The sequence below is a fragment of the Grampus griseus genome (assembly GCF_964374135.1).
Source record: "Grampus griseus genome assembly, chromosome: 15".
NCBI lineage: Eukaryota > Metazoa > Chordata > Mammalia > Artiodactyla > Delphinidae > Grampus > Grampus griseus.
In genome coordinates, this window is record NC_139009.1 from 63,046,531 (window position 1) to 63,072,289 (window position 25,759).

Below are 25,759 nucleotides of genomic sequence, written 5' to 3' on the forward strand. Positions count from 1 at the left end.
GGCTCAGGGCTTACAGACAGTAAACATTTGGTAAATAGTAGTTGAATGAATGGGTGAGGTTTGTTGATGTCTATACTAAGAGCTCTCAGCTCCCCGCTCTGCTTTCTACATAGAGAGGGCAGCTGGGGCGCCGTAAGGGTGATCCCAGGTGAGTGGTGAGACCAGAGGGCTGGGGCATCTTCTGCTCCAGACTAAGAGGTAAAATGATGGTAGGAGAACATGCTTCAAGGTAGTAAGCAGGAACAGTTTCAGAGTTGAGACAAAGTTCAGGCTTCTTCTTCCATTATGTACAGAGTGAGAAAGCATCCCTGCCTATGTGTGGAGGGGCTTTTGAACATGTACTGATCTGGTCTGACCCAACTAAAATGACCTACTTCTCCTGCCCCTCTTTCTGCCCTTTCCTGGTCACGGTGGGAATCTTTCCAGAGCATATGTGTCTTATAAGAACATTCCGGCAAGTTCACGCTTTTGGTCTGCTCTGAGTTGAGATCAGAGGCAGCTTGGATTTGGGGTTTGCTTTCAGAATTCATGGAAGTCTCAAAGCTCTATTTTTGAGTAACCCCAAAAGCCCCTCCACACTTGGTTGGCTTCCAGCCCATATCATTCTCCTTCCCTTCATCCCCTGCAGCCAGGCAGATTCAAGCTTGAGAGACAATGGAATTATGGGTAAATTGTTTGCTCACAGTGAGGGGGTCCACCCCGCCCCACCCAACCCAAGCTTCCCTTCAGGCAAGGTCAGTATCAGCAAACAGCTAGCTGCACTCCCCTCCCGGGAACGCAAAAGAGACAAATTTAATAAAAATCTATCTTATTGACAGCCTGACCTACCAGCACGGATCACATTAGAAATGATGCCCACACACACAGTCCCCATCACGCACAAAGGGCCAGGCTCAGTGGAGCTCCAAAAACCACTAAAGTCTGTCCAGTGGTGATTCTTTCCCCAAGGGCCCAAAACATCCCCCAAACTAATAACCCCCAGAAAAGCACTGCCAGGGAAAATTCCTTGCGGATTTGAGATTTTCACTCTGTTAATCTCCTAACTCAATAAAGCAAACACTCCCATAACAAATTAAATACTTTTATTAAAAGGTCCCCTCCCCCAATCTCTTTGATGTGGGTACAAACCTGCAACCCTCTCAGGGCCTGAGTGTCCACATGAGGGGTTGTTCCCGCCTCCTATCATTTTCTCCTGTTATTCCAAGAAGGCCCAGAACCCACTAGGATTTGCTGATTCTTGTATTCTGGAAACTTTCGAGACCTCTGGCTTCCCTGAGTAGATGGCACAGCCTGTCAGCTGAGGGAAATTCTTCCCATTTTTTGGTGGGGTGACAGGCCCCTAACAGGCCCGGCCCGGAGCACCTCTACTGATGCAGTTTGCCAGGAGGAGCCCCCAGCACAGCTGTCCAGGCCGAGGTGGACTTGCTCACCGATAACCAAACCCTGTCTCTGACTTCTGCAGAGGCCTACTGCTCAGACCTCCAACAGTGAGCTGCAAACCAGCCGGGGGGAGCTGGAGAGAAGATTAAAGGAGGCTGGGGTGGAGAAAGGAGCTCGAGATAAGGAGGCCTGAGCGGCTCTCCCCCCACTGCTTCCTGCCCCAAAGCTGGCCCTCAAGATGCTCCTTTCTCCATCAACCTGGAATTGGGTTCAGCTGTTTAACTTCTTCCAGCCTCCACTTTCCTCTTGCTATGGGTTTGAGGTCAACTTGGGTTACACTGGGGCCCTTCCCAGGGCTCCTTAAATGCTGTCCTTGGAAAGCCTGACTTGTGGGGAAACAACCTGGTTTGCAGATGGTAACCCCAGGCCCCTTTAAATTTTAAAGGAGCCTTCTTCCAGAAACATCATTATCTACAGTTTATCGCTTTCATTGCAGGGTCTATAGTGAGCAAGGCTCTATGGATCAACACTCAGAGAGAAACTGGGTATTTCGTCTATGGCAACAATCATGTCTCTGACAGCCCTGGGGCCTTCTCAGCAAGGGCTCTGTGGGTGCGTACGATAGGCCCTCATGGAAAGTCTGGTCCTGGCAACTATTACCAGGGATTCTGAATGCACACCTTACCCAGGGTAGGGAGAAGTCACCCTCTTCCTACTGGGGCTTGGAGAAGGCCTTTCTCAACTTTCCTTCTCTCTATATGCCCACCCTGGACAAGAAAGTCATTTGCCCAGGGAGGTACAAGCCCCTCAGAGGCATTAAGCCACAGTAGCACAGACTGGGCCCTGGTCATTTGAAATGTCCTCCCCTCTCTTATCAGCCCTGGATGGATGTCCTGGGCTCTGTGGCTGTCGCCGTTTATCTCTCACACCGGTTGCATTCCCTCCAGAATTATATCCTCCCATGGAAATCAAAACAGAGTCCCTGGAAGTTGAAGGAAGGGGAGAGAAGTGGCTGAGAAATTGGAGAAAACATGACGAAGTTCATAAGCACTCAAGTTGGAGAGTCAGATAGCCCTGGGCTAGCAGCCAGACTCAGCTGCCTGCAGGCTCTGGCCCTTGCATCTATTTGACCCTCTAAACCTCACTATCCTCATCTATAAAACGAGGGTTGTTTGGCACGTAGTAAGGGCTCATTGAATGGGCTGATAAGAAGAGGCTCCACAGCTTCCAGACAGGGACTGGGCCCAGCCATGAGGCTAGGAATTCATTCCTTCTGAGGCCTGCAGGAATTTGCTAGTCACTCAATGGCCTTTTTTCTTTTTTTCTTTTTCCAGGAGAGATTGGAGGGGGAAGCTTGGGAATGTTAAATCCGCACCTCGTTCTACAGAAGAGCTACTGAGGTGAGTGAGGTTGGTAGGTGAGAAAGGGGCCCAGGCTGTGATTGGGGCAGCTGCCAGGCCCTGGGTGTCATGGTGGCCCCCAGGCAAAGCCACCTTGGGCACAGCTTGGCAGTTCGTTCAGGCATTCTCAACGGGGGCAATATCAGCCCCAAGGGGGCAAGCATTGGTTCTTAGGAGAGCAAAAAAGTTTAAGATATTACAATGGTTTGTGGCACTCCAAAGCTCAAACCTACCTGACAACATTTAATTTCTTAGCATTTCATTCCTCTCATTAGAAATAAATTTAATTCTAGTTTAACAAAGTTAATTTAAATTTAAAATTTTGGTGGGGGGGACATTAATATAAAAAAAGGTTGAGAAACATTGGTACGCTCTGCTTGCAGACTCTCAACTTCTGCCCCAGGGTCCCTCCTCCTCTCACCAGCCCCTCCTGCTGCCCCTGCTGTATTCTGCCTTCTCCTTGAGGCCTTGGCAGCATTGAGGCCGCTGATCAGTCCAGCTCAATTTAGAGGCTGCTCTGCCCCAGGCACTGGGTATGGCCAGCGCTACTCCTTACCCTGATTCTCCCTTGGCTCCCGAGACTTCACCGTGTGGTTCTCCTCCAGCCTTTCGGCTCTTCTCTTCCTTCTACTGCCCCTATATACACAGCTCTCTCTGCTTCCCACGTGTGCCTCCAGGGCTACGCCCTGCTTGTCCTGCCCCAGACTCTGCCAAATCCCTTTGCTTCAGTGCTCACTGGAGCTCCCCAAGTAGGTGTTTCCTGGCACGCATTCTTCTTCCTCCAGGAAGCCCTCCTGTCTGCCCCAGCCTGCTCGGTGCTTTCCCTTCTACAACATTTAGTTTGGACCACTTGACATGAAAGGATATATGCCCCTGTGTTACTCTCTCATGGTTTCATGGGTGTCTGTTCTACTTTCCCACCAGGATTTTCATTTCTCTGAGGATGAGACAAAGCCATAAGTTTCTGTTTGCTCCTTAGCATCCAACCCAGTTCTGCCACCAAGAAAGGCAAGTAGGTGGGTCTTTGGGGGCCAGGAAGCGCCCTAGTAGAACTCAAGGTATGAGATGCCACTGGTCAGCTCCGCCTGGGCCCGGGCAGACTGCAGTGGAAAGGCCCCTCTACCTGTCTCCGGGGTTCTGCCTCACCTGGCCGACTCCTTCCACTCCATCTGGTCTCCGTCGTGCTGCAGAGTGTCCATCTCTGTGAAGAGGGTGGGGTTGGGAGCCTCATCTTCCTCCCCCAGGATGTCCTGGAGCTGCTCAGCAGCTGGAGACCCTGCAAAAGGAGGGCAGCATGTTCTGTTGAGTGCCCCGCGGGAGGTAGAGGCCAGCCGAAATGCAGCAGGACCCAAGGGCAAGGGCAAAGTATTCCCCGACCCACGGCTTCCCTGGTGGCGCAGTGGTTGGGAGTCCGCCTGCCGATGCAGGGGACACGGGTTCGTGCCCCGGTCCGGGAAGATCCCACATGCCACGGAGCGGCTGGGCCCGTGAGCCATGGCCGCTGAGCCTGCGCTCCGCAACGGGAGAGGCCACAGCAGTGAGAAGCCCGCATACCACAAAAAAAAAAAAAAAGTATTTCCTAATTCAGTAAAACGAAGTCCACCCTCTGGGCAAAGCTAGACTCAAGTTTCTGTGGATTGGATGTAGGTGGGATATTCTTCAAGATAAAAGACATGAAAGGATTTAGTCTGTATTCAGACTCCTGGGTCTTGTAGCTGACACTGAAGAAAGACGGAAAATGGCCAAAGCCAGGGCAGCAGCAAGGACAGGGAAGAGAACAAATAAGTGAGGGGAGAAAAACTCTGTCCCAACTTGAGCATAACATGCCCAGAGGGACCCCTTTTCCACTGGACTCCACACACTCAACTCCCAGCATTGGCCTTGAAGGGGCAATCAGACATGTGAAAGGATGTGCTTGTACCAGTGTGGCACGTGGGCCCACTTTCTTCATGAGCAACCTAACAGTCTATCCCTGAGCTCCCAGTCTGCTTTCCAACTGCCCAGGGGATGTCGCCTTCTGGGTGTCTCTCAGGCACCTCAAGTCAGCATTCTGACACGGAACACATACTCTTCCCCAAACATGCTTCTCCTGCCTTCCCTCCTTGCCTCCCTCCCTCCCCGCCTCCCTTTCTTCCTCCCTCCCTCCTCCCTCCCTCCCTCTCTTCCTTCTTTCTCTCACTCAATATTTAATGAATGCCTACTATGTGCCAGGCATTGGTCTAGGTGTAGGGAAACAAAGCTGTGAAGGAGGCCCATATATTCTTGATCTCTTGAGCCTCTCCAGTGGCAGATACAGACAATAAACAAGTAAACAAATCCACAAAATTCAGTTCAGTGATAAGTAGTAATAAGTGTTCTGAAAAAAAAAAAAAAGACCACGGAGCTATATTAGATAGCATAGTCAAGAAAGGCCTCTCTGAGGAGGGCGTATTTGAATTGGAACTTGAAAAATGAGAATGAACCACTTCTGCATATCTGGAAGAAGAGTGCTGCAGGCGTGCCAAAGACCTGAGGTGGGGTGTGCTGGTTAGTGTGTCTAGGGCATGGTGGGCCGGAGAGAGAGATGTATCACACAACATTGAATGCCTTGGTTAGAGGCATAACTGTCCACCCAACCGCACAGGCTAGACACGCTGGCATCATCCTCACCTCATCTCTTTCTCTCACCTCCACTCCCACATTAAAAGTTTTCGAGAATACTCTCCTTCCTCACCAATCCCATTGCCCCTGCCCTGGTTCAGTCTCTCACTGACTGTCTTTAGGCTTCATCAAGTCTTCCTCTTCCTCCAAGCCTCTCTACCCCTCAGTCATCCCTTTGGCTTTCACTTATTTCTCCATGGACTCCCAATGGTCAATAACTTCAACTACCCTTCTCATCACAGTCTCCAGTCTCTTACTCCTTGACTTCCCAATAAAACCAGGCAGCTGATGCCCAAACAAGAATTCACTGGCCCAATCTCCACCTCTTCAAATGTGTCCTGGGGTGCAGGGAGAGGCAGTGTGGTATTGTGGTACGGTGGATGCAAGGCACACGCTAGGCTTTCAATCCATCTAGATGTGGGTATGAATCTCAGAGTTGCTACTTACTCATGAGAGAATTCAGTCTGAGTGAAGAGGGTTATTGTCCCAATAAATCAGGTAAGGAGAATAACATGTGACACAAGGCCTGGAATATAACAGGTGCCAATCCCCCTTGCCACCAAGCTTAGCACTCAGGCTCATGAGTCTCTCTGGTGAAAACCACCCAGCTGTACAAATGGGGGGCTTCCACTGTTAACAGGTCTCAGAAGTACAGCCACTTCCACTCATCCTTGCATGCCCTTTCCCATGTTCCTCCACGCCACCACTAACTTTTGCTCCTCTCTGCAAGCCTCTTGATCTATCTCTTATCCCACATCACCAAGAAAATAAGACCTCCAGGCATGAAATCCATCAACTTCCTCCTTTCCAGTGCTTCTGTGTCCTAACCACTGCTGCAGTCTATCTCTGAACAAGAGTTCTTCCTCTAGCCTATCTCTGGCCCCGTCTATTCCCTTCTACTGGATCCTTATTTCGTCAACGAGTCTTTCCTTACCTGGGTCTTCAACTTCTCTCCCTCCACCCTCTTTCTCTCAACCCATAAACAGCTCTTCCTACCGTGAAACACCTTCCCCTGATCCTGCCTGCCTTCTAAGCTCTGCTGCTCTCTTTTTCCCTTCTCTCTCCTCAACTTATTGAAGGGGAGGTCTACACTCGCTGCCTCTATTTCCTCCTTACCTAATCATTTCCCAACCTGCTGCAACTGATTCATCCCCACCACACTAAGGACATTGACTAAGGCAGAGATTTTAAACTGGAAGCTCAAAGATGTGTTTAATTCAGCCCTCATAGAGTATAAAAGTTTTTGAAATTGTTGCTAATATAAAGAATTATGAGATTGCATATAAAAATCTAGATTTCTGACTTTTCTTGAAAATTCAGATACTCTGATGACAGTGCCCATGTTCCTACCTGACAACAATTAGAGCTCAGTAATGGATAAGAATATGCATTTTAGTTTTCCACAGTCCCCACTACTCCCTATTATTACCTGCTAATCTCATTTATACTAAGCATCCAAGTTTACAACCCTGCTCTCAGATCTCTCTTGTTCTATTCTCAAATCAATAAGTCAATAAAATCAATCAAACCTACAACACTGTGAAGCTATGGTCTGGCTTATGTCTCTGGGACATGAGTGGTGCTGACTGCTCCCTCTGAACTGAAATGCTCTTGGTTCTTATAAGATAGCACTTTCTTGATATTTTTTCGTATCTCTTTGAGGACTCCTTCCCTGGCCCTTCTTGCATGTCTCACTTAAATCTTGATCTTCCCCAGGATTCCTCCTTGGCCTTCTTGTCTCCTCTCTTTCTACACCCCTACTGGACCACCTCATGTTCTTTTTGGTGTCACCCTATAGCCGAGGTTACCCGCGTCTCTAGGTCCTGACTTACTGAGCATTTCCGACTGCCAGCTGGACTGCTCCATCTGGTAGTTCTCCAGCCTTCTCGAGTCAATCTCAACATATTCAAAGCAGCCCTGCCTCCCGTCTTCCAACACCCCAACCTTGCCCTCCTCTGTTTTGATTAATAGTGCTCCTGGCTACCCAGCTACTCTTCTCCAGAGGAGAGGTCTTGGGCTCACTCCTGAAGCCTCCTTCTGTCTCATCATCCATGTCCAATCAGACACTAACGTCTTCCACTCACTTCCTGACTATTTTTTAGCTCTCTCCCTTTTTCCCACCATTGCCACCACCTTTGTTCAGGTTCTCATTATCTCCTATTCCTATCATCGCAAGAGCCACCTACTGCTCCCACTGCCTCTGCTTACCTCACCCATCTCATTCCCTATGTAGCACCAGAGTTTGCTTTAAGACATTGCAAACGTTCACATGGCAAACTCCTGGGAGTCATGGTGCTCTTTGAGCAGCACCATAAAATATTGTGCATATGAGTTAGAAATAATTTTACTAGCAGAAAATACTACCAATTTATCTCAATGGACTGCATTTATTTAAATGGATTTTTATTTCCGAATTTTTCTACTACTTTAAACTTAGTCCTTTTTATTGATTATTGACACTTGCTAGCAGACGTCAAAGATTTAAGGAAATTTTATAGAAGAAAATTTAACAATTGAACACATAACCTTATTTTTTCCTTAAACTGGGAGAAGACTATGACTGCCTGATTCTGAGAGGGCACACCAATTCTCCATGAGATCAGCGTTCAAGAACTACTCTTTTAAAATGTAGATTTGGTCACGTTACTCTCCAGGTGAAAAACATTCAATAGCTCTCTATTACCTAAAGCCTAGGGTCTATGACATGGCTCAAAACATCTCTCATGATCTGGCCCTAACCTGCCCTGGTAGGTTGTCATGTTCCTCCTCCAGACACCCCAGACTCCAGCCACCCTGGACCCTGGATACTCTGGACCGAAGTTACCCTGGATCCCAGCCACCCTGGACACCAGCCATCCTTAAGCCCAGACACTGTGGACCCCAGCCACTCTTGACCCTACATGCCCTGGACCCCAGCCACATCAGACCACACACAGTTCTCTGAAGAGGAGAGCACATCACGCCTTGGACCTTTTGTGCCTACCATTCCCTAAATCTGCAATCCCTTTCCGCCTTCAAGGCCAAATAAGAAGGCAAATAAATGGAACAGTCATGAAATGATGAGACCCGACAGAGAGGGCGATGCCTGAACCAGCCCTGTCTGGGGCATTACCTGCTCCCTGGAGTAGCTGAGCGCTGGGGTCTCCGGCTGTGGACACTGCCTCTGGCCCCAGCCTGTTTCTGCTGCTGCCACCCTGGCTGCTGCCTTCACACGTCTTCTTCCCCACCAGCAGAGCACAACAAACTCACTTTTGTTTCCAGTTAAGCACCAGGGGAGGTGTGGGGAGAGGAGAAGAGGGAGAGGGAAAGAGAGGGAGAGGGGGAGGGGGTGGGGGAGAGAGAAAAGGAATGTATGAAAGACTGAGGAAGTGGAGAGAGGGTTGTATGTGAGAAGATGTAGTAAGCATGAGAGGAAAAAATATTGAGAGTGAATTAAAGATATTGTGAGTATAAGAGAATTTTGTGTGTGTGTGTGTGTGTGAGAGAGAGAGAGAGAGAGAGAGAGAGAAAGGCAGTGGGGAGAGTGAGAGAGAGTTCTCAGATTCTCAGGTGCGGTGGAGACAGAAGGGCTCTGTGGCGGGGGCAGAACCTCCCGCAGGCAGCCGGGTCTCCACAGCAGCAGGGGGTGGCAGCTGCAGGCTCTGAGAGGACTGGCAGAACTGCCCCTTTCCCCCTCCCCCATGGGCCCTTCCTGCCAAGCCTGGGGGCCCAAGGGGAGCCCAGGCACCTCTCCTCAGGCCCCTTTATAGAGGCAAAGGTAGGATTTTCCTTGAGACTCCCCAGGGCCTCCTAAAGTGCCTTGGTTGCAGGCGTCCTGGCCCTTGGATTCTCTCAGCTGCACAGCCCCAGGGTGGAGGTGGAGTTGTAGGGGGAGAGGGGCTGGGGGGCCTCATGTTCCACAGCAACCACCGTTGGTCAGTAATATTCCATGCAGCTGGTTTCTCTCCTTCCCCAACCTTAAACCCAAACTCGTGGTCCTTTCCCTCTTAGTCTGCTTCTAAGACAAAATGCCAACTATCACTCAGTGGGTATTTTCTGAGAGCCCATGGACAGTGGGAACTGGTCACTTCAGGGTGTGTGGTGAACCCTCCTGGGGAATTATTTTGCTCTGCTAAGAAATTCCTAATCTCCTGGGTTTGGTTCAACAAGTGCTTACTGAATACTTACAATGTGCCAAGGTTGATTAGAGGTCATGAGTGGCTGCAGCTCCAAGGAGCTCTGAACCCTGAATTCACTAAGTCTCAGAGCTGGGAGAGAGCTTAGCGATGGATGAGAGGATGAGAAATCGGAGACCTAGTTTACAGCACAGAAGGCCCCACCAGGCCCCAGGTTAGGACAGCAGTCTGCTGACGCCCTCACCCTGCACTGCCCTGCGCTCCCTTACCATGTCTTCATGCCTGCGGCTCAAGGATCAAGTGTGCCCACTTTAAAGCTGAGAACATAGCAGCAGAGGGTCAGGGCTGTGTTTTTAGGTGCGGGGCCCCAAGCAAATGCCCCCACCAAGGACTTCCTGCTTTGGTGGGCTCCTTAGCAGGGCAGGGCAGTGAGCAGATGGGCCCCTCTAAAGGTCCCAGGCTCTACAGTTCGTACCGCACTGAGGCTGAAGTCGGCCCATTTCTTCCTGAGCGCCACGGGGCAGACCCTGCACGCTACACCGAGTCAGGGGCCGTGGGTGACCTCAAAATCCCAGAGGAACACCCAGAGAGAGATCACCAAGGACGCCAGAAGATTCTCTTTACTCGTGTGGTGCTTTAAGAGCCCAGATCTAGGTTCAACTCCCGACTCTGGTAATTACTAGCAGTGGGATTTTGGCAAGGCATTAAGCAATCTTAGCCTTAGTTTCTCCATCTATAAAGTGGGAATAATCACACCTGCTTTACTGGATTGTGGTGGCCGTTAAATGAGATGATATATGTGACATGGTTGGCACAGTGCTTGGCATAGTTACCCAGTAAATATCGCTATGATTGATGTTGCCAACAGGTCTGACACTTTCCTCCCTAATAACGGCCGTTTTAAACATTCTAAGGGCTCAATCCTTTTCAGCTTCTAAATACCTGTTCTACCCCTCCCACTCCACCCTGAGGCCACTCCCTTCCCTCGGGCCCACAGAAGCCTAGCTCTATGAGCTGGGTTCCTGCATCAGGGTATCAGCGCATCTCTAATGCACTGTGGGCCCTTGATGCAAGTTAATCTGCAAATGAGAAAGGTCACAGATAATAGCCCCTTGATAGCTCACAACAAGAATCACATAGCGATGGCCCAACTGGAGGTATGGACTCAACCAGCAGTTTCTGGGAGAAACCTAACCTCTGCAGGAGCAAGCTTCAGGAAACACACGAAAAGAAGCAAACAGAATCGTGCTTTTACTGGGGGCAGGGAGGGGGGCACCTGTCCAGTCATTAGTTGAGCAAAGCACAACATCACCGTGTGGACTGCAACCTGCAAGTCTTCAACTCCTAGAAGAGCTAGGAGGCATTTAGCACCACCAGGAAGTCAGCGTGAGGACTTGGACCCAGGGTCCTCAGCTCTGAGTCTTTTCAGAGGTGCTCTCTCTCAGCTCACAGCATGGACACTCTAAATATTTGCTAGGTGAATTTCACTGCTTAACTCATGAGTATAGCAGCTGGGACTAGCCTCAGCAGCAACGAGGAAATGGAGCTGGGTAGGGAGCCAAGCTCAAGGCCCCCGAGTACTGCGGAGTGGGAGAGACAGAAACTGAGGGCTCCAAAGTCATGCTTGCAGTCATCTGAGGTGGTCTTCAAGAGGGGACTGGAAGACTCCAAGTCATAGTTTCACGGTCAGTAAGGTTTTTTTTCTAGACAGCAGTCCATAAACTCAAAATATGATCTCTGGGAAGGAAGAGGAGAGAATCTGCAGACGTGCAGTGTTTATGGGAATCCATCCTGTCGTCAGTAGCTTTGGGGTTGTCTGCCAGCCCATACAGTCCCCCACCCAAAGGATGACTCTCGGGTAGCCGTGTTTGTGGAATGCTTGACCTGTGCCCCTTCGCCATGGTTAATTGGACCAGGAGCAGTTAATCAGACACCTGACTCAAGCCTGGAAATTCTGAATTCGGTTTCTGAGATAGCTGGGCATTTCCTGACGGTTTCTGAGAGAAGGCGCATGTAAAATGGAAGCTGACAGCACAGAGAGGCAGAAAAGGCTACAGAGAGAGAGGAATAAAGCAGACTTACAGGAGAAGCAGGGGGAAGGCCATGAGTCCCAGAGAGGGTGCTCATCCTCCTGCTGAGCCTGGTTGCTTGTTCTTTTGGGACTGTGAGAAATTCCTTTGCTCTTACAGCATAAACTAACTCTCTCTCCCCCCACCCCCTCACTCCCTCCTTGTTCAAGACAGCTCAAGTAGGTTTCTGATACTTGTGATCAAATTACCATATTAATCATGAGTCTCCATTATATGAAATTCTAGGATAGGGAGGTTTTCTTCTGTATACCTTCTCAAAAACTGCAAGTGGAGGGCTTCCCTGGTGGCTCAGTGGTTGAGAATTTGCCTGCCAAAGCAGGGGACACGGGTTCAAGCCCTGGTCTGGGAGGATCCCACATGCCGCGAAGCAACTAGGCCCGTGAGCCACAACTACTGAGCCTGCGCGTCTGGAGTATGTGCTCCGCAACAAGAGAGGCCGCGATAGTGAGAGGCCCACGTACCGCGATGAAGAGCGTCCCCCGCTCTCTGCAACTGGAGAAAGCCCTTGCACAGAAACGAAGACCCAACACAGCCAAAAATAAATAAATAAATAAATAAATTTTAAAAAAACCCTGCAAGTGTAAATGTTATAAAAGAATGTTAAATCTAACTAAAGGGCTAGACTTAGAGGTGATGGTCTTTGTGTTTAGTTCAACACACTGTGTGTCTTTAGCTGTGCAAAAATGGGTGTTGAGCTAAGGTGGGCAGAGGGAAATTGATGTGACTGAAAGGGAGGGGAGTGAGTGTATGTGTTGGGAGGGAGAGGAGAAGCTGGGGGGTGGCTGAAAACTGAGAAGCAGGAGATGTGACGGAACTGGCGAGGGGGAGTGGGGGTGAGGTGGGAGTTGCCAATATGGTAGGAAGCTGAAACTGCAGAGAAAAGTGGCCAATAGGAAATTTCCTGTGACCAGGGGATTTTAAAGAAAGGGGATATCTAGTATCTCACTTTAAAAATTGTGTATCTCTGCAAGGTAAAACTGCTCCATGGTTCTGAACTTCAAGAAAGTCTGCTGCTCACTTGTATGTGGTATGTGACCAATCTGGGGGAGACCAAAGGAGGACTGAATCCCATGCCTGAGCTGGAGCTGGAGGTGAGGGCAGAGAACAGGTACAGGAGGTGAGACACAGTGAGACTGTGAGCCCAGCAGGCAGGACTTGGAGCTACAGTGATACTGAGACTGGAAGTCGCTGGAAATTCACAGAAATTTAGGCAGAGGTAAGGACACTAACTCTCAAGGAATAAGGTAAATCCAGGTAACATATATGGGTTATAATAACTTTGTATTTATTAGAACTTTCATTGGTTCACTTGCAAACTGAGCTTTCAACCCTAATTTCCCCTTAGGTCTTAAGGTCACTAACTCAGGATTCCCTTCCAATAGGGGTTTTTGTTTGTTTGTGCTTTTGTTTGTTTGAATGCTATGTTGATAATTCCAGGAAATCCAGGTTTTAAGATGTCAAGGGCAAGAAGAGAGAGAAGAGCAAATACAGGCTTCCTTCAGGAATTTTGAATTTGCCTTCCTGTCTGCCCAACCTCCCCCCACTACACACACACCGAGGTGGGGCATGCCTAAAAGGCCTAGGACTATACTCTTTCCCCTTTCGTCCCTCCTGTTCCCCTTTGTCTCTGCTCCTCTCTTTACCACTCCTTCTCAGAAACAAGTTGGTAAAGTAGACAGAGGAAACCACCTCATTTTAAAGCTTCGAACTCTAAAAGAAATCCAATTGTCTTTGCTCCTATGTTGCAAACACAGCCTGTCTCAGGAGCTCCTTAGTGGAGCAGATGATTTAGAGGTAAATTTGTCTTCTGTCCCAACGCTTGCTCCTTCCTCATCAGAAATGGGAAAGAGGGACTTCCCTGGTGGCACAGTGGTTAAGAATCCACCTGCCAATGCAGGGGACACGGGTTTGAGCCCTGGTCCGGGAAGATCCCACATGCCGTGGAGCAACTAAGCCCGTGCGCCACAACTACTGAAGCCCGCGTGCCTAGAGCCTGTGCTCCGCAACAAGAGAAGCCACTGCAATGAGAAGTCCGCACACTGCAACGAAGAGTAGCCCCCGCTCGCTGCAACTAGAGAAAGACAGTGTGCAGCAGCGAAAACCCAATGCAGCCATAAACAAACAAACAAATAAATAAATAAAAAGAAATGGGAAAGAAAGACCCCATGAAATCTAAAGCCTTTGGAACCATATGAGGCTCAAACACCTGGCCAAAAAATAGCCTTCCTCTCCCTTACTGCTCATCTTGTGGTGGTTTTGATCTTTTAGTGACCCTAGAGTTGTTCAATACTTGGCAAGTAGAAGAAGACCTTAATACTTTTTCACACCCCTCCCACCAGAAGGATCTCATAAGCTTCTCAGTACCAGTGACGGCAGCCAAACCAGATGTCCACTCGTAAAGGAGTGCTTTTATTTTTTATTTATTTATTTTTATTTATTTATTATTTTTGGTTGTGTTGGGTCTTCGTTGCTGCACACAGGCTTTCTCTAGTTGCGGCGAGTGGGGGCTACTCTTCATTGCAGTACGCAGGCTTCTCATTGTGGTGGCTTCTCTTGTTGCAGAGCACAGGCTCTAGGCACGCAGGCTTCAGTAGATGTGGTGCGTGGGCTCAGTAGTTGTGGCTCGTGGGCTCTAGAGCGCAGGCTCAGTAGTTGTGGTGCACGGGCTTAGTTGCTCTGCGGCATGTGGGATCTTCCCGGACCAGGGCTCAAACCTGTGTCCCCTGCATTGGCAGGCAGAGTCTTAACCACTGCGCCACCAGGGCAGCCCAAGGAGTGCTTTTAAATTGGGTTAACATAGATCAGTTGAAGTAACATATGTCAAGTGCCTGTCATGCACTGTGCACCATGCGAAATACTTCATGTCTGTTTATATTTCATCTAGGAGCTCACAACTTAGTGTGACCAACATCCCAGTTTGCTTCGGACTGACCGGTTTTAGCACTGACAGTCCCATGTCCCATGTCCTGGGAAAGCCCTCCATCCCAGTTAAACTGAAACAGTTGGTCACCCTACAACAATCTTTCACTCTGCAGATGAAGGCGCTGAGACCCTACTGCCTACACACCAGGTTGAGCTTGGCCGGTCTTGTTCCTCTTAGATCTTGGCTCCGGTTCTTAACACCAGCCAAGAGATGCCAAAGGGCAGCCATATTTCTACAGCTGCTTTTTACCCTCTTGCTTGTAAGAGCTCTCAAGAGGTTCTCAGAGCCAGAAAATGCATTCTTTCCAGGGAAGGAAGCATGGTACTTGCTGATTCTCACCACAGCTTGATGGTTCTATTCCCTGCCTATGCTCTGCTGGAGTCAAAATTGATTGGCTGCTAAGTACTGACTTCCTAAATTATATCCATATTGGAAGAAGGGGTGGTAATCCAACTGCTATGGCGTATCATATCATGGTGTAACTACTACCTACCTATCCCCGTCATCATAAGGCAATTTGGCTGCTTAAAAGGATACAATTCTCAGCCCATATCCAACATGGTGACTGACCAGTGATAACTTACAAAGGATAGTAGTGTAGTGGAAGGGACACACACAGGTTTTAGAGTCTACAGACCTTGTGTTCAAATTCTAGTTTCACTGATTACCGCTGTATCACACTACATCTCTTCAAACCTTGATTTCCCAATCTGAAGATAAGGGTAATAATATCTCCTTTTTATTAACAGTATACATTTAGTTAACAAAATTACAATGAAATACCATTTCATGGTACAAATTCTTGTCATTGTTTTGTGAGGCAGAAACTAAAGGAGTCACCTGTCAATCCTTCATCTGCACAGCCTGCTTTACTCTCAGGCCTAGCTATGTCTAGCCACCTGCCTGGCCAGCACCCACGCCCTCCGTTCTGCATGATTCCCCTCTTCTGTAGAGGTTGGTCCCACTTGGACTTTGTGGCCAGCTAGACCACCTGCCTGGGCTGTCTGAATGGATTCATAGAATAGACAGGACACTCAGAGAGGGAAAACACATGTGGTCAGTTGTCCTACAGCAAAGAAAAGTGGCAGATTCAGGCAATTATCTAGATGATGCAGTAAAATTACTTGGGCACTGTTTTGTTTTCCCTTCCTCGTGTCATTGTTACTGACCCTGGGATGTGGTGGAGCAGGGTTTATATTTGCATCATACACACAATGCCCTGTTTGGTTTGAAAGAAGTGAAGGACTGAGGGGTGAACCTCTACCACCCCTAAGAGAATGGCCGGAACAAGCTCAGCCCCCATGGGCTACAGAAAACTTGCGGTGGCTGTTGACTTTGCTAGCAGGCTTTGTGGCCCCCTTAAGTCAGCATGTCTGGAACTGTGGTCTGGAAAGTATTCTTAGGGGTAGGTGGGATCTATTAGAATTTTTTAATTTCATGTTTCCATTTTGATGATAATCTTAAAAAGATTTCTTTCATTAGATATAAGGGCAAAACTTTTCTGTTGTTATAATTCAAAAATGTAAGATACTTTTACAGAATAAAACCTTAATTAAGATATTATTTCTCAAACTGGGATTTTTATGGTCCCCTGGGGCTCTACAAATGTACAAATGCATTTTCATGGGTCCACAACCACTTTTCCCTTTAAAAGGGGTTCTTACTTTACCCCAGCTTGAAAGACATGGCCTGAAATTTCCTGTCCTCCTAGGCCCTCCCATTCTCTCCCCTGTTCCACAGCCATGCCATGTGACATGCATGGGAGTAACAGGCTGTGAAGAGAATGAACTGAATGTGCAAACGTACCAAAGTATTCTCCATTCCCTCCCCTTTGGTTTCCAGTGAAAACCAGTGTCCCATTAACCAGAAACCACCAAAACAACATAAAATCCACCGTTCATGACTACTTCTGTGATGCACCATGTTGCATCAGCAAATACCATTTGTTAGACCTCCTCCAAACCCTTCGATAAGAGAGCACCAGCTCTAACCCACTTTCCTCTTCCCTGACTCAGGAAGGATCCAGCAGACTCAACTTTGAAAGGGTGACTTCACCTCTGAATGTGGTGGGGTGACAGGAGAATGCCCCAGAGAGTGAGTGGGAGCGTCCAGATCCAACATGGGGAGCAGGCCTTCCCTCCAGGCTAGCCCTCCTTTGGGTCTCTGATATGTCTACCCCGAACATGCATGTGTGCATAAGCCTGTGTGTGCATGTTTGTGTGTATGTGTGCACATGCATATTTTAATCAAAGCTTATCTCTTAAACTAGACACCTCCAAAGGACTCCCCATTAACCCTTCTCCCACAGAGGCACATTTACTTTGGAAAAGTCACAGGCCTTGGTAGACTTGGTGCCAATGACAGCAGTTGTTCAGGGCAGTGCAGGGTTGGGGGTGACTCAGATGGCCTTCGCAAGCGTGTATGTCAGGTCTCCTACAGGAATGTTAAGAGGTTGTTACTGCCTCTGACATTCTTTTGAAGGTTTAGATGGTAAAATAACTCATTTTGCCTTGCTCAAGACAGTGGAACTATATAGTAGAAACCAATTAGGTACCATTTATTATGCAGATTTGGGATATGCTGCAGGTGAAATCATGTCCCTAGAAACAGCGAAGGCTCAAAAGGATAAAATGTCACAGTTGTGCTCTAATCTTTTCACTCCTCCTAAGATTGATACTTTTCTTTCCACAGGAAAGAACAAAAGACTGATGTTTAACCAGCCCAGAACTGATTTCCTCAACAGCAGAGGAAGGCCTCAGGGGCTCTGCTGTCCTGGGAGAAAGCCTCCAGGACTCTGCAAGCTGAGGAGGAGGGTGCCCAGACAATTCCAGACCATTCCTTCAAGCTCAGGTGAAGAGCGAGGGTCGGGGGAATGCAATAAGGAATTCAGTTTACTGAGCACAACACCTCACGCCAGACACTCATGTTTGTTATTGGCTCTTCGGGCGACAGCTGTGTGGCCCCTAGGAATTTGGAAACAGGAAATAATTCTGAGAATTAAACTGTGAAATCAAGGCAGAATGGATCAGAGCAGAGGTCTCAAAGTCACCAGAGAGGGACAGGGGCTCAGCCTGACTAAAGGTGTCCCTGAGCAGACAGGCTGGTCTGCCATGGCAGCAGAGCAGAGGGGACTGAGAGGCCTGAGCAACATGGGGCGTTCCTCACATTCTCCAGAGAACCCCCCTGCCCTGCCCTGCCCTGCCCCATCTGGACCACCCAGCAGACGGCTCCCCAGAATGGTCCCCTCAAGAACTCACGTGTCCTGATGACATGATCCACAGTGCTGCAGGCACTGGCCAGCCCCTGCTGCGGCTTCTCTGGCCGCAAGCCCCAGTGGACCTTTTGCAGGCCTGAAAGATGTCCCTTCGGGTCTCTTTTCCTGTGAGGGTAACTGGGGACTGAAAGCCCAATGTGGATGGAACGGCAGTCTGTGGGCACAGAATAAAAGAGAGGGTAGGTAGAGTTACTGAAAATTGGCATTTCTCCTTAATATTTTCCAGTTACAAAGAGCTGAGGCCACTGAAGAAGATCAGAAGGCAAAGCATTCCTGGACGGGGCCACTGGGCTTGATAGAATTCCAGTTCTGAACCAACTCCCCAGTTGCTGGAAGGGAGACCCTTGGCCCTATAGTTAGAATTCTGTCAGAATGAGCAGAACTCCCATCTCCCCATTCTTGCTAGTCCAGAGCAGCAATAAACACATATGGTTCATGACACATGGTCCAGGAGAGAGCCCCTCGGTGGGTCACATATTTAGTTCAAAATGCCAAGCCCCGGCTTCAATTGTTATGGGAAAGCCATATGCATTTCCATCAAGGGCCATTTTTACTAACAACCAAGGACTATGTGAACTACTACTCATCAGAGAAGTGAGTTATTAAGGATTTCTCAAAGCTGGTTTTGTAAACTAGAATTTTCAAGAACTAGAGCTACCAAGAACCCTAATTCAGCATTCCACTAAGAAGCCTGGCTGTTATGTAAATCCCCCACTAACTCTGTACACATAGAGGCAGCTAGAATTCCCTCAGACCTCAGAAAGGACGTTCTGCCACCAGTTTCTCATCCGTATTGTCTTGAGTTGGTCAACAATTTTAAAAATAATTAATAGTCTTTTTAGCACAATTTTAGATGTACAGAATAATTGAGCAGATAATACATGAAGTTCCATGTACCCTACCATATGCCACCTCAAGTTTCTCCTATTATTTTTTTAACTTGGGTTGTGATTGACATATAATATTGTATTAATTTAAGGTGTACAACATAATGATTTGATATACGTATATCTGCAAAATGATTACCACAATAAGTTCAGTTAACATCCATCACCACACATAGTTACAAATTTTTTTCTTGTGATGAGAACTTTCAACACTTAGTCTCTTAGCAACTTTCAAGCATACAATACACTATTGTTAACTACAGTCACCGTACAGTACATCACATCCCCATGACTAATTTATCTTATAACTGAAAGTTTGTGCCTTTTGACCACCTTCACCCAATTCCTCACATCCCACCCCCAGCCTCTGGTAACCACCAACCTATTACCTGTTTCCATGAGTTTGGATTTTTAGATTCCATGTATAAGTGAGATCATACAGTATTTGTCTCTCTGTCTAAGACACTTAGCATAATGTCTTCAAGGTCCATTCATGTTGCAAACGACAAGATTTCTTTCTTTCTTTTTTTTTTTTTTTTTTTAACATCTTTATTGGAGTATAATTGCTTTACAATGGTATGTTAGTTTCAGCTTCACAACAAAATGAATCAGTTATATATATACACATATTCCCATATCTCTTCCCGCTTGCGTCTCCCTCCCTCCCACCCTCCCTATCCCACCCCTCCAGGCGGTCACAAAGCACCGAGCTGATCTCCCTGTGCTATGCGGCTGCTTCCCACTAGCTATCTACCTTACGTTTGGTAGTGTATATATGTCCATGCCTCTTTATCGCTTTGTCACCGTTTACCCTTCCCCCTCCCCATAGCCTCAAGTCCATTCTCTAGTAAGTCTGTGTCTTTATTCCTGTTTCAACCCTAGGTTTTTCATGACATTTTTTTTTTTTAAATTCCATATATATGTGTTAGCATACGGTATTTGTCTCTCTCTTTCTGACTTACTTCACTCTGTATGACAGACTCTAGGTCTATCCACCTCATTACAAATAGCTCAATTTCGTCTCTTTTTATGGCTGAGTAATATTCCATTGTATATATGTGCCACATCTTCTTTATCCATTCATCCGATGATGGACACTTAGGTTGTTTCCATCTCTGGGCTATTGTAAATAGAGCTGCAATGAACATTTTGGTACATGACTCTTTTTGAATTATGGTTTTCTCAAGGTATATGCCCAGTAGTGGGATTGCTGGGTCATATGGTAGTTCTATTTGTAGCTTTTTAAGGAACCTCCATACTGTTCTCCACAGTGGCTGTATCAATTTACATTCCCACCAACAGTGTAAGAGGGTTCCCTTTTCTCCACACCCTCTCCAGCATTTATTGTTTCTAGATTTTTTGATGATGGCCATTCTGACTGGTGTGAGATGATATCTCATTGTAGTTTTGATTTGCATTTCTCTCATGATTAGTGATGTTGAGCATTCTTTCATGTGTTTGTTGGCACTCTGTATATCTTCTTTGGAGAAATGTCTATTTAGGTCTTCTGCCCATTTTTGGATTGGGTTCTTTGTTTTTTTGTTATTAAGCTGCATGAGCTGCTTATAAATTTTGGAGATCAATCCTTTGTCAGTTGCTTCATTTGCAAATATTTTCTCCCATTCTGAGGGTTGTCTTTTGGTCTTCTTTATGGTTTCCTTTGCTGCGCAAAAGCTTTTAAGTTTCATTAGGTCCCATTTGTTTACTCTTGTTTTTATTTCCATTTCTCTAGGAGGTGGGTCAAAAAGGACCTTGCTGTGATTTATGTCATAGAGTGTTCTGCCTATGTTTTCCTCTAAGAGTTTGATAGTTTCTGGCCTTACATTTAGGTCTTTAATCCATTTTGAGCTTATTTTTGTGTATGGTGTTAGGGAGTGATCTAATTTCATACTTTTACATGTAGCTGTCCAGTTTTCCCAGCACCACTTATTGAAGAGGCTGTCCTTTCTCCACTGTACATTTCTGCCTCCTTTGTCAAAGATAAGGTGACCATATGTGCGTGGGTTTATCTCTGGGCTTTCTATCCTGTTCCATTGATCTATCTTTCTGTTTTTGTGCCAGTACCATACCGTCTTGATAACTGTAGCTTTGTAGTATAGTCTGAAATCTGGGAGCCTGATTCCTCCAGTTCCTTCTTTCGTTCTCAAGATTGCTTTGGCTATTCGGGGTCTTTTGTGTTTCCATACAAATTGCAAAATTTTTTGTTCTAGTTCTGTGAAAAATGCCAGTGGTAGTTTGATAGGGATTGCATTGAATCTATAGATTGCTTTGGGTAGTAGAGTCATTTTCACAATGTTGATTCTTCCAATCCAAGAACATGGTATATCTCTCCATCTATTTGTATCATCTTTAATTTCTTTCATCAGTGTCTTATAATTTTCTGCATACAGATCTTTTGTCTCCTTAGGTAGGTTTATTCCTAGATATTTTATTCTTTTTGTTGCAATGGTAAATGGGAGTGTTTTCTTGATTTCACTTTCAGATTTTTCATCATTTGTATATAGGAATGCCAGAGATTTCTGTGCATTAATTTTGTATCCTGCCACTTTACCAAATTCATTGATTAGCTCTAGTAGTTTTCTGGTAGCATCTTTAGGGTTCTCTATGTATAGTATCATGTCATCTGCAAACAGTGACAGCTTTACTTCTTCTTTTCCGATTTGGATTCCTTTTATTTCCTTTTCTTCTCTGATTGCTGTGGCTAAAACTTCCAAAACTATGTTGAATAAGAGTGGTGAGAGTGGGCAACCTTGTCTTGTTCCTGATCTTAGTGGAAATGCTTTCAGTTTTTCACCATTGAGGATGATGTTTGCTGTGGGCTTGTCATATATGGCCTTTATTATGTTGAGGAAAGTTCCCTCTATGCCTACTTTCTGCAGGGTTTTTATCATAAATGGGTGTTGAATTTTGTCAAAAGCTTTCTCTGCATCTATTGAGATGATCATATGGTTTTTCTCCTTCAGTTTGTTAATATGGTTTATCACATTGATAGATTTGCGTATATTGAAGAATCCTTGCATTCCTGGAATAAACCCCACTTGATCATGGTGTATGATCCTTTTAATGTGCTGTTGGATTCTGTTTACTAGTATTTTGTTGAGGATTTTTGCATCTATGTTCATCAGTGATATTGGCCTGTAGTTTTCTTTCTTTGTGACATCCTTGTCTGGTTTTGGTATCAAGGTGATGGTGGCCTCGTAGAAGGAGTTTGGGAGTGTTCCTCCCTCTGCTATATTTTGGAAGAGTTTGAGAAGGATAGGTGTTAGCTCTTCTCTAAATGTTTGATAGAATTCGCCTGTGAAGCCATCTGGTCCTGGGCTTTTCTTTGTTGGAAGATTTTTAATCACAGTTTCAATTTCAGTGCTTGTGATTGGTCTGTTCATATTTTCTATTTCTTCCTGATTCAGTCTTGGCAGGTTGTGCTTTTCTAAGAATTTGTCCATTTCTTCCAGATTGTCCATTTTATTGGCATTTCTTTTTCATTTATTTCTGATCTGATTTTTATGATTTCTTTCCTTCTGCTAGCTTTGGGGTTTTTTTGTTCTTCTTTCTCTAATTGTTTGAGGTGCAAGGTTAGGTTGTTTATTCGAGATGTTTCCTGCTTCTTAAGGTGGGCTTGTATTGCTATAAACTTCCCCCTTAGAACTGCTTTTGCTGCATCCCACAGGTTTTGGGTCGTTGTGTCTCCATTGTCATTTGTTTCTAGGTATTTTTTGATTTCCTCTTTGATTTCTTCAGTGATCACTTCATTATTAAGTAGTGTATTGTTTAGCCTCTATGTGTTTGTATTTTTTACAGATCTTTTCCTGTAATTGATATCTAGTCTCATGGCGTTGTGGTCAGAAAAGATACTTGATACAATTTCAATTTTCTTAAATTTACCAAGGCTTGATTTGTGACCCAAGATATGATCTATCCTGGAGAATGTTCCATGAGCACTTGAGAAAAATGTGTATTCTGTTGTTTTTGGATGGAATGTCCTATAAATATCAATTAACTCCATCTCGTTTAATGTATCATTTAAAGCTTGTGTTTCCTTATTTATTTTCATTTTGGATGATCTGTCCATTGGTGAAAGTGGGGTGTTAAAGTCCCCTACTATGATTGTGTTACTGTCGATTTCCCCTTTTATGGTTGTCAGTATTTGCCTTATGTATTGAGGTGCACCTATGTTGGGTGCATAAATATTTACAATTGTTATATCTTCCTCTTGGATCGATCCCTTGATCATTATGTAGTGTCCTTCTTTGTCTCTTCTAATAGTCTTTGTTTTAAAGTCTATTTTGTCTGATACGAGAATTGCTACTCCAGCTTTCTTTTGGTTTCCATTTGCATGAAATACCTTTTTCCATCCCCTTACTTTCAGTCTGTATGTGTCTCTACGTCTGAAGTGGGTCTCTTGTAGACAGCAAATATATGGGTCTTGTTTTTGTATCCATTCAGCCAATCTGTGTCTTTTGGTGGGAGCATTTAGTCCATTTACATTTAAGGTAATTATCGATATGTGTGTTCCTATTCCCATTTTCTTAATTGTTTTGGGTTCGTTATTGTAGGTCCTTTCCTTCTTTTGTGTTTCTTGCCTAGAAAAGTTCCTGTAGGAGTTGTTGTAGAGCTGGTTTGGTGGTGCTGAACTCTCTCAGCTTTTGCTTGTCTGTAAAGGTTTTAATTTCTCCATCAAATCTGAATGAGATCCTTGCTGGGTAGAGTAATCTTGGTTGCAGGTTTTTCTCCTTCAACACTTTCAGTATGTCCTGCCACTCCCTTCTGGCTTGCAGAGTTTCTGCTGAAAGATCAGCTGTTAACCTTATGGGGATTCCCTTGTGTGTTATTTGTTGTTTTTCCCTTGCTGCTTTTAATATGTTTTCTTTGTATTTAATTTTTGACAGTTTGATTAATATGTGTCTTGGCGTATTTCTCCTTGGATTTATCCTGTATGGGACTCTCTGTGCTTCCTGGACTTGATTAACTATTTCCTTTCCCATATTAGGGAAGTTTTCAACTATAATCTCTTCAAATATTTTCTCAGTCCCTTTCTTTTTCTCTTCTTCTTCTGGAACCCCTATAATTCGAATGTTGGTGCGTTTAATGTTGTCCCAGAGGTCTCTGAGACTGTCCTCAGTTCTTTTCATTCTTTTTTCTTTATTCTGCTCTGCAGTAGTTATTTCCACTATTTTATCTTCCAGGTCACTTATCCGTTCTTCTGCCTCAGTTATTCTGCTATTGATCCCATCTAGAGTACTTTTAATTTCATTTATTGTGTTGTTCATCGTTGCTTGTTTCATCTTTAGTTCTTCTAGGTCCTTGTTAACTGATTCTTGCAATTTGTCCATTCTGTTGTCCATTCTATCTCCAAGATTTCGGATCAACCTTACTATCATTATTCTGAATTCTTTTTCAGGTAGACTGCCTATTTCCTCTTCATTTGTTAGGTCTGGTGGGTTTTTATCTTGCTCCTTCATCTGCTGTGTGATTTTCTGTCTTTTCATTTTGCTTATCTTACTGTGTTTGGGGTCTCCTTTTTTGCAGGCTGAAGGTTCGTAGTTCCTGTTGTTTTTTGTGTCTGTCCCCAGTGGCTAAGGTTGGTTCAGTGGGTTGTGTAGGCTTCCTGGTGGAGGGTACTAGTGCCTGTGTTCTGGTGGATGAGGCTGGATCTTGTCTTTCTGGTGGGCAGGTCCACGTCTGGTGGTGTGTTTTGGGGTGTCTGTAGATTTATTATGATTTTGGGCAGCCTCTCTGCTAATGGGTGGGGTTGTGTTCCTGTCTTGCTAGTTGTTTGGCATAGGATGTCCAGCACTGTAGCTTGCTGGTCGTTGAGTGAAGCTGGGTGCTGGCGTTGAGATGGAGATCTCTCGGAGATTTTTGCTGTTTGATATTATGTGCAGCTGGGAGGCCTCTTGTGGACCAGTGTCCTGAAGTCGGCTCTCCCACCTCAGAGGCACAGCACTGAGTCCTGGCTGCAGCACCAAGAGCCTTTCATCCACAGGGCTCCTTAATTTGGGATGATTCGTTGTCTATTCAGGTATTCCACAGATGCAGGGTATATCAAGTTGATTGTGGAGCTTTAATCTGCTGCTTCTGAGGCTGCTGGGAGAGATTTCCCTTTCTCTTCTTTGTTCTCACAGTTCCCAGGGGCTCAGCTTTGGATTTGGCCCCGCCTGTGCGTGTAGGTCGCCGGAGGGCGTCTGTTCTTTGCTCAGACAGGACGGCGTTAAAGGAGCCGCTGATTCGGAGGCTCTGGCTCACCCAGGCCGGGGGGTAGGGAGGGTCACGGAGTGCGGGGCGGGCCTGCAGCGGCAGAGGCTGGCGTGACGCTGCAGCCTGAGGCGCGCCGTGCGCTCTCCCGGGGGAGCCGTCCCTGGATCCCGGGACCCTGGCAGTGGCGGGCTGCACAGGCTCCCCGGAAGGGCGTGTGGCTAGTGACCTGTGTTCGCACACAGGCTTCCTGGCGGCGGCAGCAGCGGCCTTAGCGTCCCATGTCCGTCTCTGGGCTCCGCACTCTTAGCCGCGGCTCGCGCCCGTCCCTGGAGCTCTCTCAAGCAGCGTTCTTAATCCCCTCTCCTCGTGCACCAGGAAACAAAGAGGGACGTAAAAGTCTCTTGCCTCTTCGGCAGGTCCAGACCCCTCCCCGGACTCTCTCCCGGCCAGCCGCGGCGCACCAACGCCCTGCAGGCTGTGTTCACGCCGCCAACCTCAGTCCTCTCCCGGCGCTCCGACAAAAGCCGGAGCCTCAGCTCCCAGTCCCGCCCGCCCCGGCGGGCGAGCAGACAAGCCTCTCGGCTGGTGAGTGCCGGTCGGCCCGATCCTCTGCGCTGGAATCTGTCCGCTTTGCCCTCCGCACCCCTGTTGCTGTGCTCTCCTCCGCGGCTCCCAAACTCCCCCACTCCGCCTCCCGAAGTCTCCACCCGCGAAGGGGCTTCCTAGTGTGTGGACACTTTTCCTCCTTCACAGCTCTCTCCCTCTGGTGCAGGACCCGTCCCTATCCTTTTGTCTCTGTTTAGTTTTTTCTTTTGCCCTAACCAGGTACGTGGGGGGTTCCTTGCCTTTTGGGAG

The 25,759-nt window shown here is 46.8% G+C and overlaps 1 protein-coding gene across 3 annotated transcripts in view; it reads right to left on the bottom strand.

Moving 5' to 3' along the window:
- Positions 1-25,759, bottom strand: part of SLC4A5 (solute carrier family 4 member 5) — a gene marked incomplete at both ends in the record, with an annotated part of 103,882 nt that overhangs the window by 74,002 nt on the left and 4,121 nt on the right. For 2 of the 3 annotated variants that reach the window (XM_082672510.1, XM_082672512.1), the window contains 2 exons: positions 3,927-4,056; positions 17,806-17,976. In XM_082672510.1, the coding sequence (XP_082528636.1) occupies positions 3,927-4,056; positions 17,806-17,976 (301 nt within the window). Of the gene's footprint in view, positions 1-3,926; positions 4,057-17,805; positions 17,986-25,759 lie in introns of all 3 variants that reach the window. The other variant, XM_082672511.1, reaches the window with a different exon arrangement.